The sequence below is a fragment of the Salvelinus fontinalis genome, chromosome 29 (assembly GCF_029448725.1).
Source record: "Salvelinus fontinalis isolate EN_2023a chromosome 29, ASM2944872v1, whole genome shotgun sequence".
In the NCBI taxonomy this organism is placed as follows: Eukaryota; Metazoa; Chordata; class Actinopteri; order Salmoniformes; family Salmonidae; genus Salvelinus; species Salvelinus fontinalis.
In genome coordinates, this window is record NC_074693.1 from 5,743,851 (window position 1) to 5,763,289 (window position 19,439).

General features: G+C 54.5%; 1 protein-coding gene across 3 annotated transcripts in view; it reads left to right on the forward strand.

Moving 5' to 3' along the window:
- LOC129827342 (FERM and PDZ domain-containing protein 3-like) overlaps positions 1-19,439 on the forward strand; it is a 340,309-nt gene that overhangs the window by 270,430 nt on the left and 50,440 nt on the right. For all 3 annotated transcript variants that reach the window (XM_055888100.1, XM_055888101.1, XM_055888102.1), the window contains one exon: positions 17,742-17,878. In XM_055888100.1, the coding sequence (XP_055744075.1) occupies positions 17,742-17,878 (137 nt within the window). The remainder of the gene's footprint in view (positions 1-17,741; positions 17,879-19,439) is intronic.

Genomic DNA, 19,439 nt, shown 5'->3' on the forward strand with positions numbered 1-19,439 from the left:
GGGATACAGCCTTCGGGTACCTCTAGGTGGGGATACAGCCTTCGGGTACCTCTAGGTTGGGATACAGCCTTCGGGTACCTCTAGGTGAGGATACAGCCTTCGGGTACCTCTAGGTGGAGATACAGCCTTCGGGTACCTCTAGGTGAGGATACAGCCTTCGGGTACCTCTAGGTGGGGATACAGCCTTCGGGTACCTCTAGGTGGGGATACAGCCTTCGGGTACCTCTAGGTGGGGATACAGCCTTCGGGTACCTCTAGGTGGGGATACAGCCTTCGGGTATCTCTAGGTTGGGATACAGCCTTCGGGTACCTCTACATACAGGTAGGTATACAGCCTTCGGGTACCTCTAGGTGAGGATACAGCCTTCGGGTACCTCTAGGTGAGGATACAGCCTTCGGGTACCTCTAGGTGGAGATACAGCCTTCGGGTACCTCTAGGTGGGGATACAGCCTTCGGGTACCTCTAGGTGAGGATACAGCCTTCGGGTACCTCTAGGTGAGGATACAGCCTTCGGGTACCTCTAGGTGAGGATACAGCCTTCGGGAACCTCTAGGTGGGGATACAGCCTTCGGGTACCTCTAGGTGAGGATACAGCCTTCGGGTACCTCTAGGTGGGGATACAGCCTTCGGGTACCTCTAGGTGGGGATACAGCCTTCGGGTACCTCTAGGTTGGGATACAGCCTTCGGGTACCTCTAGGTGGGGATACAGCCTTCGGGTACCTCTAGGTGAGGATACAGCCTTCGGGTACCTCTAGGTGGAGATACAGCCTTCGGGTACCTCTAGGTGAGGATACAGCCTTCGGGTACCTCTAGGTGGGGATACAGCCTTCGGGTACCTCTAGGTGGGGATACAGCCTTCGGGTACCTCTAGGTGGGGATACAGCCTTCGGGTACCTCTAGGTGGGGATACAGCCTTCGGGTACCTCTAGGTGGGGATACAGCCTTCGGGTACCTCTAGGTGGAGATACAGCCTTCGGGTACCTCTAGGTGAGGATACAGCCTTCGGGTACCTCTAGGTGGAGATACAGCCTTCGGGTACCTCTAGGTGAGGATACAGCCTTCGGGTACCTCTAGGTGGGGATACAGCCTTCGGGTACCTCTAGGTGAGGATACAGCCTTCGGGTACCTCTAGGTGGGGATACAGCCTTCGGGTACCTCTAGGTTGGGATACAGCCTTCGGGTACCTCTAGGTGGGGATACAGCCTTCGGGTACCTCTAGGTGAGGATACAGCCTTCGGGTACCTCTAGGTGGAGATACCGCCTTCGGGTACCTCTAGGTGAGGATACAGCCTTCGGGTACCTCTAGGTGGGGATACAGCCTTCGGGTACCTCTAGGTGGGGATACAGCCTTCGGGTACCTCTAGGTGGGGATACAGCCTTCGGGTACCTCTAGGTGGAGATACAGCCTTCGGGTACCTCTAGGTGAGGATACAGCCTTCGGGTACCTCTAGGTGAGGATACAGCCTTCGGGTACCTCTAGGTGGGGATACAGCCTTCGGGTATCTCTAGGTTGGGATACAGCCTTCGGGTACCTCTACATACAGGTAGGTATACAGCCTTCGGGTACCTCTAGGTGAGGATACAGCCTTCGGGTACCTCTAGGTGAGGATACAGCCTTCGGGTACCTCCAGGTGAGGATACAGCCTTCGGGTACCTCTAGGTGGGGATACAGCCTTCGGGTACCTCTAAGTGGGGATACAGCCTTCGGGTACCTCTACATACAGGTAGGTATACAGCCTTCGGGTACCTCTAGGTGGGGATACAGCCTTCGGGTACCTCTAGGTGAGGATACAGCCTTCGGGTACCTCTAGGTGAGGATACAGCCTTCGGGTACCGCTAGGTGAGGATACAGCCTTCGGGTACCTCTAGGTGGGGATACAGCCTTCGGGTACCACCAGGTGAGGATACAGCCTTCGGGTACCTCCAGGTGAGGATACAGCCTTCGGGTACCTCCAGGTGAGGATACAGCCTTCGGGTACCTCTAGGTGGGGATACAGCCTTCGGGTACCTCTAGGTGAGGATACAGCCTTCGGGTACCTCTAGGTGGAGATACAGCCTTCGGGTACCTCTAGGTGAGGATACAGCCTTCGGGTACCTCTAGGTGGGGATACAGCCTTCGGGTACCTCTAGGTGGGGATACAGCCTTCGGGTACCTCTAGGTGGGGATACAGCCTTCGGGTACCTCTAGGTGGGGATACAGCCTTCGGGTACCTCTAGGTGGAGATACAGCCTTCGGGTACCTCTAGGTGAGGATACAGCCTTCGGGTACCTCTAGGTGGAGATACAGCCTTCGGGTACCTCTAGGTGAGGATACAGCCTTCGGGTACCTCTAGGTGGGGATACAGCCTTCGGGTACCTCTAGGTGAGGATACAGCCTTCGGGTACCTCTAGGTGGGGATACAGCCTTCGGGTACCTCTAGGTTGGGATACAGCCTTCGGGTACCTCTAGGTGGGGATACAGCCTTCGGGTACCTCTAGGTGAGGATACAGCCTTCGGGTACCTCTAGGTGGAGATACAGCCTTCGGGTACCTCTAGGTGAGCATACAGCCTTCGGGTACCTCTAGGTGGGGATACAGCCTTCGGGTACCTCTAGGTGGGGATACAGCCTTCGGGTACCTCTAGGTGGGGATACAGCCTTCGGGTACCTCTAGGTGGGGATACAGCCTTCGGGTACCTCTAGGTGGAGATACAGCCTTCGGGTACCTCTAGGTGAGGATACAGCCTTCGGGTACCTCTAGGTGAGGATACAGCCTTCGGGTACCTCTAGGTGGGGATACAGCCTTCGGGTATCTCTAGGTTGGGATACAGCCTTCGGGTACCTCTACATACAGGTAGGTATACAGCCTTCGGGTACCTCTAGGTGAGGATACAGCCTTCGGGTACCTCCAGGTGAGGATACAGCCTTCGGGTACCTCTAGGTGGGGATACAGCTTTCGGGTACCTCTAGGTGGGGATACAGCCTTCGGATACCTCTACATACAGGTAGGTATACAGCCTTCGGGTACCTCTAGGTGGGGATACAGCCTTCGGGTACCTCTAGGTGAGGATACAGCCTTCGGGTACCTCTAGGTGAGGATACAGCCTTCGGGTACCTCTAGGTGAGGATACAGCCTTCGGGTACCTCCTAGTGAGGATACAGCCTTCGGGTACCTCTAGGTGGGGATACAGCCTTCGGGTATCTCTAGGTTGGGATACAGCCTTCGGGTACCTCTACATACAGGTAGGTATACAGCCTTCGGGTACCTCTAGGTGGGGATACAGCCTTCGGGTACCTCTAGGTGAGGATACAGCCTTCGGGTACCTCTAGGTGAGGATACAGCCTTCGGGTACCTCTAGGTGAGGATACAGCCTTCGGGTACCTCTAGGTGGGGATACAGCCTTCGGGTACCTCTAGGTGGGGATACAGCCTTCGGGTACCTCTAGGTGAGGATACAGCCTTCGGGTACCTCTAGGTGGGGATACAGCCTTCGGGTACCTCTAGGTGGGGATACAGCCTTCGGGTACCTCTAGGTGGGGATACAGCCTTCGGGTACCTCTAGGTTGGTATACAGCCTTCCGGTACCTCTAGGTGAGGATACAGCCTTCGGGTACCTCTAGGTGAGGATACAGCCTTCGGGTACCTCCAGGTGAGGATACAGCCTTCGGGTACCTCTAGGTGGGGATACAGCCTTCGGGTATCTCTAGGTTGGGATACAGCCTTCGGGTACCTTTACATACAGGTAGGTATACAGCCTTCGGGTACCTCTAGGTGAGGATACAGCCTTCGGGTACCTCTATGTGAGGATACAGCCTTCGGGTACCTCTAGGTGGGGATACAGCCTTCGGGTACCTCCAGGTGAGGATACAGCCTTCGGGTACCTCCAGGTGAGGATACAGCCTTCGGGTACCTCCAGGTGGGGATACAGCCTTCGGGTACCTCTAGGTGAGGATACAGCCTTCGGGTACCTCTAGGTGAGGATACAGCCTTCGGGTACCTCTAGGTGAGGATACAGCCTTCGGGTACCTCCAGGTGAGGATACAGCCTTCGGGTACCTCTAGGTGGGGATACAGCCTTCGGTTATCTCTAGGTTGGGATACAGCCTTCGGGTACCTCTACATACAGGTAGGTATACAGCCTTCGGGTACCTCTAGGTGAGGATACAGCCTTCGGGTACCTCTAGGTGAGGGTACAGCCTTCGGGTACCTCTAGGTGAGGATACAGCCTTCGGGTACCTCTAGGTGGGGATACAGCCTTCGGGTACCTCTAGGTGAGGATACAGCCTTCGGGTACCTCTAGGTGGGGATACAGCCTTCGGGTACCTCTAGGTGAGGATACAGCCTTCGGGTACCTCTAGGTGGAGATACAGCCTTCGGGTACCTCTAGGTGGGGATACAGCCTTCGGGTACCTCTAGGTGAGGATACAGCCTTCGGGTACCTCTAGGTGAGGATACAGCCTTCGGGTACCTCTAGGTGAGGATACAGCCTTCGGGTACCTCTAGGTGAGGATACAGCCTTCGGGTACCTCTAGGTGAGGATACAGCCTTCGGGTACCTCTAGGTGGAGATACAGCCTTCGGGTACCTCTAGGTGAGGATTCAGCCTTCGGGTACCTCTAGGTGAGGATACAGCCTTCGGGTACCTCTAGGTGAGGATACAGCCTTCGGGTACCTCTAGGTGGGGATACAGCCTTCGGGTACCTCTAGGTGAGGATACAGCCTTCGGGTACCTCTAGGTGAGGATACAGCCTTCGGGTACATCTAGGTGAGGATACAGCCTTCGGGTACCTCTAGGTGAGGATACAGCCTTCGGGTACCTCTAGGTGGAGATACAGCCTTCGGGTACCTCTAGGTGGAGATACAGCCTTCGGGTACCTCTAGGTGAGGATACAGCCTTCGGGTACCTCTAGGTGGGGATACAGCCTTCGGGTACCTCTAGATGGGGATACAGCCTTCGGGTACCTCTAGGTGGGGATACAGCCTTCGGGTACCTCTAGGTGGGGATACAGCCTTCGGGTACCTCTAGGTGGAGATACAGCCTTCGGGTACCTCTAGGTGAGGATACAGCCTTCGGGTACCTCTAGGTGGAGATACAGCCTTCGGGTACCTCTAGGTGAGGATACAGCCTTCGGGTACCTCTAGGTGGGGATACAGCCTTCGGGTACCTCTAGGTGAGGATACAGCCTTCGGGTACCTCTAGGTGGGGATACAGCCTTCGGGTACCTCTAGGTTGGGATACAGCCTTCGGGTACCTCTAGGTGGGGATACAGCCTTCGGGTACCTCTAGGTGAGGATACAGCCTTCGCGTACCTCTAGGTGGAGATACAGCCTTCGGGTACCTCTAGGTGAGGATACAGCCTTCGGGTACCTCTAGGTGGGGATACAGCCTTCGGGTACCTCTAGGTGGGGATACAGCCTTCGGGTACCTCTAGGTGGGGATACAGCCTTCGGGTACCTCTAGGTGGGGATACAGCCTTCGGGTACCTCTAGGTGGAGATACAGCCTTCGGGTATCTCTAGGTTGGGATACAGCCTTCGGGTACCTCTACATACAGGTAGGTATACAGCCTTCGGGTACCTCTAGGTGAGGATACAGCCTTCGGGTACCTCTAGGTGAGGATACAGCCTTCGGGTACCTCTAGGTGAGGATACAGCCTTCGGGTACCTCTAGGTGGGGATACAGCCTTCGGGTACCTCTAGGTGAGGATACAGCCTTCGGGTACCTCTAGGTGGGGATACAGCCTTCGGGTACCTCTAGGTGAGGATACAGCCTTCGGGTACCTCTAGGTGGAGATACAGCCTTCGGGTACCTCTAGGTGGGGATACAGCCTTCGGGTACCTCTAGGTGAGGATACAGCCTTCGGGTACCTCTAGGTGAGGATACAGCCTTCGGGTACCTCTAGGTGAGGATACAGCCTTCGGGTACCTCTAGGTGAGGATACAGCCTTCGGGTACCTCTAGGTGAGGATACAGCCTTCGGGTACCTCTAGGTGGAGATACAGCCTTCGGGTACCTCTAGGTGAGGATACAGCCTTCGGGTACCTCTAGGTGAGGATACAGCCTTCGGGTACCTCTAGGTGAGGATACAGCCTTCGGGTACCTCTAGGTGGGGATACAGCCTTCGGGTACCTCTAGGTGAGGATACAGCCTTCGGGTACCTCTAGGTGAGGATACAGCCTTCGGGTACATCTAGGTGAGGATACAGCCTTCGGGTACCTCTAGGTGAGGATACAGCCTTCGGGTACCTCTAGGTGGAGATACAGCCTTCGGGTACCTCTAGGTGGAGATACAGCCTTCGGGTACCTCTAGGTGAGGATACAGCCTTCGGGTACCTCTAGGTGGGGATACAGCCTTCGGGTACCTCTAGATGGGGATACAGCCTTCGGGTACCTCTAGGTGGGGATACAGCCTTCGGGTACCTCTAGGTGGGGATACAGCCTTCGGGTACCTCTAGGTGGAGATACAGCCTTCGGGTACCTCTAGGTGAGGATACAGCCTTCGGGTACCTCTAGGTGGAGATACAGCCTTCGGGTACCTCTAGGTGAGGATACAGCCTTCGGGTACCTCTAGGTGGGGATACAGCCTTCGGGTACCTCTAGGTGAGGATACAGCCTTCGGGTACCTCTAGGTGGGGATACAGCCTTCGGGTACCTCTAGGTTGGGATACAGCCTTCGGGTACCTCTAGGTGGGGATACAGCCTTCGGGTACCTCTAGGTGAGGATACAGCCTTCGCGTACCTCTAGGTGGAGATACAGCCTTCGGGTACCTCTAGGTGAGGATACAGCCTTCGGGTACCTCTAGGTGGGGATACAGCCTTCGGGTACCTCTAGGTGGGGATACAGCCTTCGGGTACCTCTAGGTGGGGATACAGCCTTCGGGTACCTCTAGGTGGGGATACAGCCTTCGGGTACCTCTAGGTGGAGATACAGCCTTCGGGTACCTCTAGGTGAGGATACAGCCATCGGGTACCTCTAGGTGAGGATACAGCCTTCGGGTACCTCTATGTGGGGATACAGCCTTCGGGTATCTCTAGGTTGGGATACAGCCTTCGGGTACCTCTACATACAGGTAGGTATACAGCCTTCGGGTACCTCTAGGTGAGGATACAGCCTTCGGGTACCTCTAGGTGAGGATACAGCCTTCGGGTACCTCCAGGTGAGGATACAGCCTTCGGGTACCTCTAGGTGGGGATACAGCCTTCGGGTACCTCTAGGTGGGGATACAGCCTTCGGGTACCTCTACATACAGGTAGGTATACAGCCTTCGGGTACCTCTAGGTGGGGATACAGCCTTCGGGTACCTCTAGGTGAGGATACAGCCTTCGGGTACCTCTAGGTGAGGATACAGCCTTCGGGTACCTCTAGGTGAGGATACAGCCTTCGGGTACCTCTAGGTGGGGATACAGCCTTCGGGTACCTCTAGGTGGGGATACAGCCTTCGGGTACCTCTAGGTTGGTATACAGCCTTCCGGTACCTCTAGGTGAGGATACAGCCTTCGGGTACCTCTAGGTGAGGATACAGCCTTCGGGTACCTCCAGGTGAGGATACAGCCTTCGGGTACCTCTAGGTGGGGATACAGCCTTCGGGTATCTCTAGGTTGGGATACAGCCTTCGGGTACCTTTACATACAGGTAGGTATACAGCCTTCGGGTACCTCTAGGTGAGGATACAGCCTTCGGGTACCTCTATGTGAGGATACAGCCTTCGGGTACCTCTAGGTGGGGATACAGCCTTCGGGTACCTCCAGGTGAGGATACAGCCTTCGGGTACCTCCAGGTGAGGATACAGCCTTCGGGTACCTCCAGGTGGGGATACAGCCTTCGGGTACCTCTAGGTGAGGATACAGCCTTCGGGTACCTCTAGGTGAGGATACAGCCTTCGGGTACCTCTAGGTGAGGATACAGCCTTCGGGTACCTCCAGGTGAGGATACAGCCTTCGGGTACCTCTAGGTGGGGATACAGCCTTCGGGTATCTCTAGGTTGGGATACAGCCTTCGGGTACCTCTACATACAGGTAGGTATACAGCCTTCGGGTACCTCTAGGTGAGGATACAGCCTTCGGGTACCTCTAGGTGAGGATACAGCCTTCGGGTACCTCTAGGTGAGGATACAGCCTTCGGGTACCTCTAGGTGGGGATACAGCCTTCGGGTACCTCTAGGTGAGGATACAGCCTTCGGGTACCTCTAGGTGGGGATACAGCCTTCGGGTACCTCTAGGTGAGGATACAGCCTTCGGGTACCTCTAGGTGGAGATACAGCCTTCGGGTACCTCTAGGTGAGCATACAGCCTTCGGGTACCTCTAGGTGGGGATACAGCCTTCGGGTACCTCTAGGTGGGGATACAGCCTTCGGGTACCTCTAGGTGGGGATACAGCCTTCGGGTACCTCTAGGTGGGGATACAGCCTTCGGGTACCTCTAGGTGGAGATACAGCCTTCGGGTACCTCTAGGTGAGGATACAGCCTTCGGGTACCTCTAGGTGAGGATACAGCCTTCGGGTACCTCTAGGTGGGGATACAGCCTTCGGGTATCTCTAGGTTGGGATACAGCCTTCGGGTACCTCTACATACAGGTAGGTATACAGCCTTCGGGTACCTCTAGGTGAGGATACAGCCTTCGGGTACCTCCAGGTGAGGATACAGCCTTCGGGTACCTCTAGGTGGGGATACAGCTTTCGGGTACCTCTAGGTGGGGATACAGCCTTCGGGTACCTCTACATACAGGTAGGTATACAGCCTTCGGGTACCTCTAGGTGGGGATACAGCCTTCGGGTACCTCTAGGTGAGGATACAGCCTTCGGGTACCTCTAGGTGAGGATACAGCCTTCGGGTACCTCTAGGTGAGGATACAGCCTTCGGGTACCTCCTAGTGAGGATACAGCCTTCGGGTACCTCTAGGTGGGGATACAGCCTTCGGGTATCTCTAGGTTGGGATACAGCCTTCGGGTACCTCTACATACAGGTAGGTATACAGCCTTCGGGTACCTCTAGGTGGGGATACAGCCTTCGGGTACCTCTAGGTGAGGATACAGCCTTCGGGTACCTCTAGGTGAGGATACAGCCTTCGGGTACCTCTAGGTGAGGATACAGCCTTCGGGTACCTCTAGGTGGGGATACAGCCTTCGGGTACCTCTAGGTGGGGATACAGCCTTCGGGTACCTCTAGGTGAGGATACAGCCTTCGGGTACCTCTAGGTGGGGATACAGCCTTCGGGTACCTCTAGGTGGGGATACAGCCTTCGGGTACCTCTAGGTGGGGATACAGCCTTCGGGTACCTCTAGGTTGGTATACAGCCTTCCGGTACCTCTAGGTGAGGATACAGCCTTCGGGTACCTCTAGGTGAGGATACAGCCTTCGGGTACCTCCAGGTGAGGATACAGCCTTCGGGTACCTCTAGGTGGGGATACAGCCTTCGGGTATCTCTAGGTTGGGATACAGCCTTCGGGTACCTTTACATACAGGTAGGTATACAGCCTTCGGGTACCTCTAGGTGAGGATACAGCCTTCGGGTACCTCTATGTGAGGATACAGCCTTCGGGTACCTCTAGGTGGGGATACAGCCTTCGGGTACCTCCAGGTGAGGATACAGCCTTCGGGTACCTCCAGGTGAGGATACAGCCTTCGGGTACCTCCAGGTGGGGATACAGCCTTCGGGTACCTCTAGGTGAGGATACAGCCTTCGGGTACCTCTAGGTGAGGATACAGCCTTCGGGTACCTCTAGGTGAGGATACAGCCTTCGGGTACCTCCAGGTGAGGATACAGCCTTCGGGTACCTCTAGGTGGGGATACAGCCTTCGGGTATCTCTAGGTTGGGATACAGCCTTCGGGTACCTCTACATACAGGTAGGTATACAGCCTTCGGGTACCTCTAGGTGAGGATACAGCCTTCGGGTACCTCTAGGTGAGGGTACAGCCTTCGGGTACCTCTAGGTGAGGATACAGCCTTCGGGTACCTCTAGGTGGGGATACAGCCTTCGGGTACCTCTAGGTGAGGATACAGCCTTCGGGTACCTCTAGGTGGGGATACAGCCTTCGGGTACCTCTAGGTGAGGATACAGCCTTCGGGTACCTCTAGGTGGAGATACAGCCTTCGGGTACCTCTAGGTGGGGATACAGCCTTCGGGTACCTCTAGGTGAGGATACAGCCTTCGGGTACCTCTAGGTGAGGATACAGCCTTCGGGTACCTCTAGGTGAGGATACAGCCTTCGGGTACCTCTAGGTGAGGATACAGCCTTCGGGTACCTCTAGGTGAGGATACAGCCTTCGGGTACCTCTAGGTGGAGATACAGCCTTCGGGTACCTCTAGGTGAGGATACAGCCTTCGGGTACCTCTAGGTGAGGATACAGCCTTCGGGTACCTCTAGGTGAGGATACAGCCTTCGGGTACCTCTAGGTGGGGATACAGCCTTCGGGTACCTCTAGGTGAGGATACAGCCTTCGGGTACCTCTAGGTGAGGATACAGCCTTCGGGTACATCTAGGTGAGGATACAGCCTTCGGGTACCTCTAGGTGAGGATACAGCCTTCGGGTACCTCTAGGTGGAGATACAGCCTTCGGGTACCTCTAGGTGGAGATACAGCCTTCGGGTACCTCTAGGTGAGGATACAGCCTTCGGGTACCTCTAGGTGGGGATACAGCCTTCGGGTACCTCTAGATGGGGATACAGCCTTCGGGTACCTCTAGGTGGGGATACAGCCTTCGGGTACCTCTAGGTGGGGATACAGCCTTCGGGTACCTCTAGGTGGAGATACAGCCTTCGGGTACCTCTAGGTGAGGATACAGCCTTCGGGTACCTCTAGGTGGAGATACAGCCTTCGGGTACCTCTAGGTGAGGATACAGCCTTCGGGTACCTCTAGGTGGGGATACAGCCTTCGGGTACCTCTAGGTGAGGATACAGCCTTCGGGTACCTCTAGGTGGGGATACAGCCTTCGGGTACCTCTAGGTTGGGATACAGCCTTCGGGTACCTCTAGGTGGGGATACAGCCTTCGGGTACCTCTAGGTGAGGATACAGCCTTCGCGTACCTCTAGGTGGAGATACAGCCTTCGGGTACCTCTAGGTGAGGATACAGCCTTCGGGTACCTCTAGGTGGGGATACAGCCTTCGGGTACCTCTAGGTGGGGATACAGCCTTCGGGTACCTCTAGGTGGGGATACAGCCTTCGGGTACCTCTAGGTGGGGATACAGCCTTCGGGTACCTCTAGGTGGAGATACAGCCTTCGGGTATCTCTAGGTTGGGATACAGCCTTCGGGTACCTCTACATACAGGTAGGTATACAGCCTTCGGGTACCTCTAGGTGAGGATACAGCCTTCGGGTACCTCTAGGTGAGGATACAGCCTTCGGGTACCTCTAGGTGAGGATACAGCCTTCGGGTACCTCTAGGTGGGGATACAGCCTTCGGGTACCTCTAGGTGAGGATACAGCCTTCGGGTACCTCTAGGTGGGGATACAGCCTTCGGGTACCTCTAGGTGAGGATACAGCCTTCGGGTACCTCTAGGTGGAGATACAGCCTTCGGGTACCTCTAGGTGGGGATACAGCCTTCGGGTACCTCTAGGTGAGGATACAGCCTTCGGGTACCTCTAGGTGAGGATACAGCCTTCGGGTACCTCTAGGTGAGGATACAGCCTTCGGGTACCTCTAGGTGAGGATACAGCCTTCGGGTACCTCTAGGTGAGGATACAGCCTTCGGGTACCTCTAGGTGGAGATACAGCCTTCGGGTACCTCTAGGTGAGGATACAGCCTTCGGGTACCTCTAGGTGAGGATACAGCCTTCGGGTACCTCTAGGTGAGGATACAGCCTTCGGGTACCTCTAGGTGGGGATACAGCCTTCGGGTACCTCTAGGTGAGGATACAGCCTTCGGGTACCTCTAGGTGAGGATACAGCCTTCGGGTACATCTAGGTGAGGATACAGCCTTCGGGTACCTCTAGGTGAGGATACAGCCTTCGGGTACCTCTAGGTGGAGATACAGCCTTCGGGTACCTCTAGGTGGAGATACAGCCTTCGGGTACCTCTAGGTGAGGATACAGCCTTCGGGTACCTCTAGGTGGGGATACAGCCTTCGGGTACCTCTAGATGGGGATACAGCCTTCGGGTACCTCTAGGTGGGGATACAGCCTTCGGGTACCTCTAGGTGGGGATACAGCCTTCGGGTACCTCTAGGTGGAGATACAGCCTTCGGGTACCTCTAGGTGAGGATACAGCCTTCGGGTACCTCTAGGTGGAGATACAGCCTTCGGGTACCTCTAGGTGAGGATACAGCCTTCGGGTACCTCTAGGTGGGGATACAGCCTTCGGGTACCTCTAGGTGAGGATACAGCCTTCGGGTACCTCTAGGTGGGGATACAGCCTTCGGGTACCTCTAGGTTGGGATACAGCCTTCGGGTACCTCTAGGTGGGGATACAGCCTTCGGGTACCTCTAGGTGAGGATACAGCCTTCGCGTACCTCTAGGTGGAGATACAGCCTTCGGGTACCTCTAGGTGAGGATACAGCCTTCGGGTACCTCTAGGTGGGGATACAGCCTTCGGGTACCTCTAGGTGGGGATACAGCCTTCGGGTACCTCTAGGTGGGGATACAGCCTTCGGGTACCTCTAGGTGGGGATACAGCCTTCGGGTACCTCTAGGTGGAGATACAGCCTTCGGGTACCTCTAGGTGAGGATACAGCCATCGGGTACCTCTAGGTGAGGATACAGCCTTCGGGTACCTCTATGTGGGGATACAGCCTTCGGGTATCTCTAGGTTGGGATACAGCCTTCGGGTACCTCTACATACAGGTAGGTATACAGCCTTCGGGTACCTCTAGGTGAGGATACAGCCTTCGGGTACCTCTAGGTGAGGATACAGCCTTCGGGTACCTCCAGGTGAGGATACAGCCTTCGGGTACCTCTAGGTGGGGATACAGCCTTCGGGTACCTCTAGGTGGGGATACAGCCTTCGGGTACCTCTACATACAGGTAGGTATACAGCCTTCGGGTACCTCTAGGTGGGGATACAGCCTTCGGGTACCTCTAGGTGAGGATACAGCCTTCGGGTACCTCTAGGTGAGGATACAGCCTTCGGGTACCTCTAGGTGAGGATACAGCCTTCGGGTACCTCTAGGTGGGGATACAGCCTTCGGGTACCTCTAGGTGGGGATACAGCCTTCGGGTACCTCTAGGTTGGTATACAGCCTTCCGGTACCTCTAGGTGAGGATACAGCCTTCGGGTACCTCTAGGTGAGGATACAGCCTTCGGGTACCTCCAGGTGAGGATACAGCCTTCGGGTACCTCTAGGTGGGGATACAGCCTTCGGGTATCTCTAGGTTGGGATACAGCCTTCGGGTACCTTTACATACAGGTAGGTATACAGCCTTCGGGTACCTCTAGGTGAGGATACAGCCTTCGGGTACCTCTATGTGAGGATACAGCCTTCGGGTACCTCTAGGTGGGGATACAGCCTTCGGGTACCTCCAGGTGAGGATACAGCCTTCGGGTACCTCCAGGTGAGGATACAGCCTTCGGGTACCTCCAGGTGGGGATACAGCCTTCGGGTACCTCTAGGTGAGGATACAGCCTTCGGGTACCTCTAGGTGAGGATACAGCCTTCGGGTACCTCTAGGTGAGGATACAGCCTTCGGGTACCTCCAGGTGAGGATACAGCCTTCGGGTACCTCTAGGTGGGGATACAGCCTTCGGGTATCTCTAGGTTGGGATACAGCCTTCGGGTACCTCTACATACAGGTAGGTATACAGCCTTCGGGTACCTCTAGGTGAGGATACAGCCTTCGGGTACCTCTAGGTGAGGATACAGCCTTCGGGTACCTCTAGGTGAGGATACAGCCTTCGGGTACCTCTAGGTGGGGATACAGCCTTCGGGTACCTCTAGGTGAGGATACAGCCTTCGGGTACCTCTAGGTGGGGATACAGCCTTCGGGTACCTCTAGGTGAGGATACAGCCTTCGGGTACCTCTAGGTGGAGATACAGCCTTCGGGTACCTCTAGGTGGGGATACAGCCTTCGGGTACCTCTAGGTGAGGATACAGCCTTCGGGTACCTCTAGGTGAGGATACAGCCTTCGGGTACCTCTAGGTGAGGATACAGCCTTCGGGTACCTCTAGGTGAGGATACAGCCTTCGGGTACCTCTAGGTGAGGATACAGCCTTCGGGTACCTCTAGGTGGAGATACAGCCTTCGGGTACCTCTAGGTGAGGATACAGCCTTCGGGTACCTCTAGGTGAGGATACAGCCTTCGGGTACCTCTAGGTGAGGATACAGCCTTCGGGTACCTCTAGGTGGGGATACAGCCTTCGGGTACCTCTAGGTGAGGATACAGCCTTCGGGTACCTCTAGGTGAGGATACAGCCTTCGGGTACCTCTAGGTGAGGATACAGCCTTCGGGTACCTCTAGGTGAGGATACAGCCTTCGGGTACCTCTAGGTGGAGATACAGCCTTCGGGTACCTCTAGGTGGAGATACAGCCTTCGGGTACCTCTAGGTGAGGATACAGCCTTCGGGTACCTCTAGGTGGGGATACAGCCTTCGGGTACCTCTAGATGGGGATACAGCCTTCGGGTACCTCTAGGTGGGGATACAGCCTTCGGGTACCTCTAGGTGGGGATACAGCCTTCGGGTACCTCTAGGTGGAGATACAGCCTTCGGGTACCTCTAGGTGAGGATACAGCCTTCGGGTACCTCTAGGTGGAGATACAGCCTTCGGGTACCTCTAGGTGAGGATACAGCCTTCGGGTACCTCTAGGTGGGGATACAGCCTTCGGGTACCTCTAGGTGAGGATACAGCCTTCGGGTACCTCTAGGTGGGGATACAGCCTTCGGGTACCTCTAGGTTGGGATACAGCCTTCGGGTACCTCTAGGTGGGGATACAGCCTTCGGGTACCTCTAGGTGAGGATACAGCCTTCGCGTACCTCTAGGTGGAGATACAGCCTTCGGGTACCTCTAGGTGAGGATACAGCCTTCGGGTACCTCTAGGTGGGGATACAGCCTTCGGGTACCTCTAGGTGGGGATACAGCCTTCGGGTACCTCTAGGTGGGGATACAGCCTTCGGGTACCTCTAGGTGGGGATACAGCCTTCGGGTACCTCTAGGTGGAGATACAGCCTTCGGGTACCTCTAGGTGAGGATACAGCCATCGGGTACCTCTAGGTGAGGATACAGCCTTCGGGTACCTCTATGTGGGGATACAGCCTTCGGGTATCTCTAGGTTGGGATACAGCCTTCGGGTACCTCTACATACAGGTAGGTATACAGCCTTCGGGTACCTCTAGGTGAGGATACAGCCTTCGGGTACCTCTAGGTGAGGATACAGCCTTCGGGTACCTCCAGGTGAGGATACAGCCTTCGGGTACCTCTAGGTGGGGATACAGCCTTCGGGTACCTCTAGGTGGGGATACAGCCTTCGGGTACCTCTACATACAGGTAGGTATACAGCCTTCGGGTACCTCTAGGTGGGGATACAGCCTTCGGGTACCTCTAGGTGAGGATACAGCCTTCGGGTACCTCTAGGTGAGGATACAGCCTTCGGGTACCTCTAGGTGAGGATACAGCCTTCGGGTACCTCCTAGTGAGGATACAGCCTTCGGGTACCTCTAGGTGGGGATACAGCCTTCGGGTATCTCTAGGTTGGGATACAGCCTTCGGGTACCTCTACATACAGGTAGGTATACAGCCTTCGGGTACCTCTAGGTGGGGATACAGCCTTCGGGTACCTCTAGGTGAGGATACAGCCTTCGGGTACCTCTAGGTGAGGATACAGCCTTCGGGTACCTCTAGGTGAGGATACAGCCTTCGGGTACCTCTAGGTGGGGATACAGCCTTCGGGTACCTCTAGGTGAGGATACAGCCTTCGGGTACCTCTAGGTGGGGATACAGCCTTCGGGTACCTCTAGGTGGGGATACAGCCTTCGGGTACCTCTAGGTGGGGATACAGCCTTCGGGTACCTCTAGGTTGGTATACAGCCTTCGGGTACCTCTAGGTGAGGATACAGCCTTCGGGTACCTCTAGGTGAGGATACAGCCTTCGGGTACCTCCAGGTGAGGATACAGCCTTCGGGTACCTCTAGGTGGGGATACAGCCTTCGGGTATCTCTAGGTTGGGATACAGCCTTCGGGTACCTTTACATACAGGTAGGTATACAGCCTTCGGGTACCTCTAGGTGAGGATACAGCCTTCGGGTACCTCTATGTGAGGATACAGCCTTCGGGTACCTCTAGGTGGGGATACAGCCTTCGGGTACCTCCAGGTGAGGATACAGCCTTCGGGTACCTCCAGGTGAGGATAAAGCCTTCGGGTACCTCCAGGTGGGGATACAGCCTTCGGGTACCTCTAGGTGAGGATACAGCCTTCGGGTACCTCTAGGTGAGGATACAGCCTTCGGGTACCTCTAGGTGAGGATACAGCCTTCGGGTACCTCCAGGTGAGGATACAGCCTTCGGGTACCTCTAGGTGGGGATACAGCCTTCGGGTACCTCTAAGTGGGGATACAGCCTTCGGGTACCTCTACATACAGGTAGGTATACAGCCTTCGGGTACCTCTAGGTGAGGATACAGCCTTCGGGTACCTCTAGGTGAGGATACAGCCTTCGGGTACCTCTAGGTGAGGATACAGCCTTTGGGTACCTCTAGGTGGGGATACAGCCTTCGGGTACCTCTAGGTGAGGATACAGCCTTCGGGTACCTCTAGGTGGGGATACAGCCTTCGGGTACCTCTAGGTGGGGATACAGCCTTCGGGTACCTCTAGGTGGGGACACAGCCTTCGGGTACCTCTAGGTGAGGATACAGCCTTCGGGTACCTCTAGGTGGAGATACAGCCTTCGGGTACCTCTAGGTGGGGATACAGCCTTCGGGTACCTCTAGGTGAGGATACAGCCTTCGGGTACCTCTAGGTGAGGATACAGCCTTCGGGTACCTCTAGGTGAGGATACAGCCTTCGGGTACCTCTAGGTGAGGATACAGCCTTCGGGTACCTCTAGGTGAGGATACAGCCTTCGGGTACCTCTAGGTGGAGATACAGCCTTCGGGTACCTCTAGGTGAGGATACAGCCTTCGGGTACCTCTAGGTGAGGATACAGCCTTCGGGTACCTCTAGGTGAGGATACAGCCTTCGGGTACCTCTAGGTGGGGATACAGCCTTCGGGTACCTCTAGGTGAGGATACAGCCTTCGGGTACCTCTAGGTGAGGATACAGCCTTCGGGTACCTCTAGGTGGAGATACAGCCCTTCGGGTACCTCTAGGTGAGGATACAGCCTTCGGGTACCTCTAGGTGAGGATACAGCCTTCGGGTACCTCTAGGTGGGGATACAGCCTTCGGGTACCTCTACGTGGGGATACAGCCTTCGGGTACCTCTAGGTTGGGATACCATGGTTACAAACCTCATGATTCTGTTTGGATCGTCAAGGGGTTCTTTCTGCAGCGGAGCCCCTCAGCTGAGCCAACTGAAGGATTAGAACCGCTGGCATACATGAGTAGTTCCAGATGTGTGTCCTTCTCCATCTCATTCTAGAATGGAATTATTGTCAATTTCAAACGCTAGAGATTCTGCCATAGCAAGATGGTATATAAATGTAGCAAAACCAGTTTCATGTCTTGTCCAACACAAATCAATGAAGCAATCAGTGCAACTTCAATATTTCTCTGTCTCAACCCCCTTTGCATAAGATTGCTGGAAGAAGTTCCTGACAAGGAAATCCATCTATGTTATAGCTTAAAGCTGTGCCTAAAACTGTATAACCTGAATAACATTACCCCCACCACAGAGTCGCAATGACGTCATCAAAGAGCGCTTCGGCATGGACTGGAAGTCTGACGTCACACTGCGGCTGGCGGCGCTTCATATCTACATCACGGTGTCATCGGCCAGACCCAATCAGAAGATCTCGCTCAAGAATGTGGAGTAAGTGTGTGTGTGTGTCTGACGACAAAATGGATCGCTCGGCTGCATGACTCATTACTCAGACACTTCACAGAACGAAATGTGTGTCTCCGTATTCCATTATGTTTCATAAAAAATGTCTTAGCTCTAATATGCTGAAGTGTGGTATCCAGCTGAGTTCTACAAGTATATCAAAATGATCCATAATTAATCCATCTAATATTAAAAGCAGAAACCACTCAAACCACCAGCTCAAGTCACTCTGACACCAATAAATTATTTTTAGAATTAAAATTCCCTTGGGCCACACATTTACTTATATCCCCAACTTACCAGATAACTAGATCACTCTGACAGACAGACATTCCCAGATAACTGCACTGAACAAAAATATAAATTCAACATGTAAAGTGTTGGTCCAATGTTTCATGAACTGAAATAAAATATCCCAGAAATGTTTCTCTCAAATTGTGCACAAACTTGTTTACATCCCTGTTTGTGAGCATTTCTCCATTGCCAAGATAATCCATTCCCCTGACAGGTGTGGCATATCAAGAAGCATGATCATTACACATGTATAAAATAAAAGGCCACTCTAAAATGTGAAGTTGTGACACACAACACAATGCCACAGATGTTTTGAAGGAGCGTACAATTAGCATGCTAACTGCAGGAATATCCACCAGAGCTGTTGCCAGATCATTTAATGTTAATTTCTCTACCATAAGCCACCTCCACATCCGGCTTCTTCACCTGCAGGATCGCCTGAGACCAGCCACCCGGACAGCTCATTAAATTGTGGGTTTCACAACCGAAGAATTTCTTCACAAACTGTCAGAAACCGTCTCAGGGAAGCTCATCTGCATGCTCGTCATCCTCACCAGGGTCTTGACCTGACTGAAGTTTGTCGCCGTAACCGAATTCAGTGGGCAAATGCCAACCTTCGATGGCCAGTGGCACGCTGGAGAAGTGTGCTCTTCACAGATGAATCCCTGTTTCAACTGTACGCGGCAAATGGCAGACAGCGTGTATGGCGACGTGTTGGCAAGCGGTTTGCTGATTTCAACGTTGTGAACAGAGTGCCCCATGGTGGCGGTGGGGTTATGGTATGGGCAGGCATAAGTTACGGAAAACAAACACAGTTGCATTTTATCAATGTCAATTTGAATGCACAGCGATACCGTGACGAGATCCTGAGGCCCATTGTGGTGCCATTCGTCCACCTACATCATCTCATGTTTCAGCTTGATAATGCACGGCCCCATGTCACAAGAATCTGTACACAATTCCTAGAAGCTGAACACTTCCCAGTTTTTCCATGGCCTGAGCATGTTTGGGATGCTCTGGATCGACGTGTACAACAGTGCATGTTCCAGTTCCCACGAATATCCAGCAACTTCACACAGCCATTAAAGAGGAGTGGGACCACATTTCACAGCCCACAATCAACAGCCTGATAAACTAAATGTGAAGGAGATGTTTCACGCTGCTTGAGGCACCAGATATTGGCTGGTTTTCTGATCCAAGCCCCTACATGTGACCAACAGATGCTTAGCTGTATTCCCAGACGTGAAATCCATAG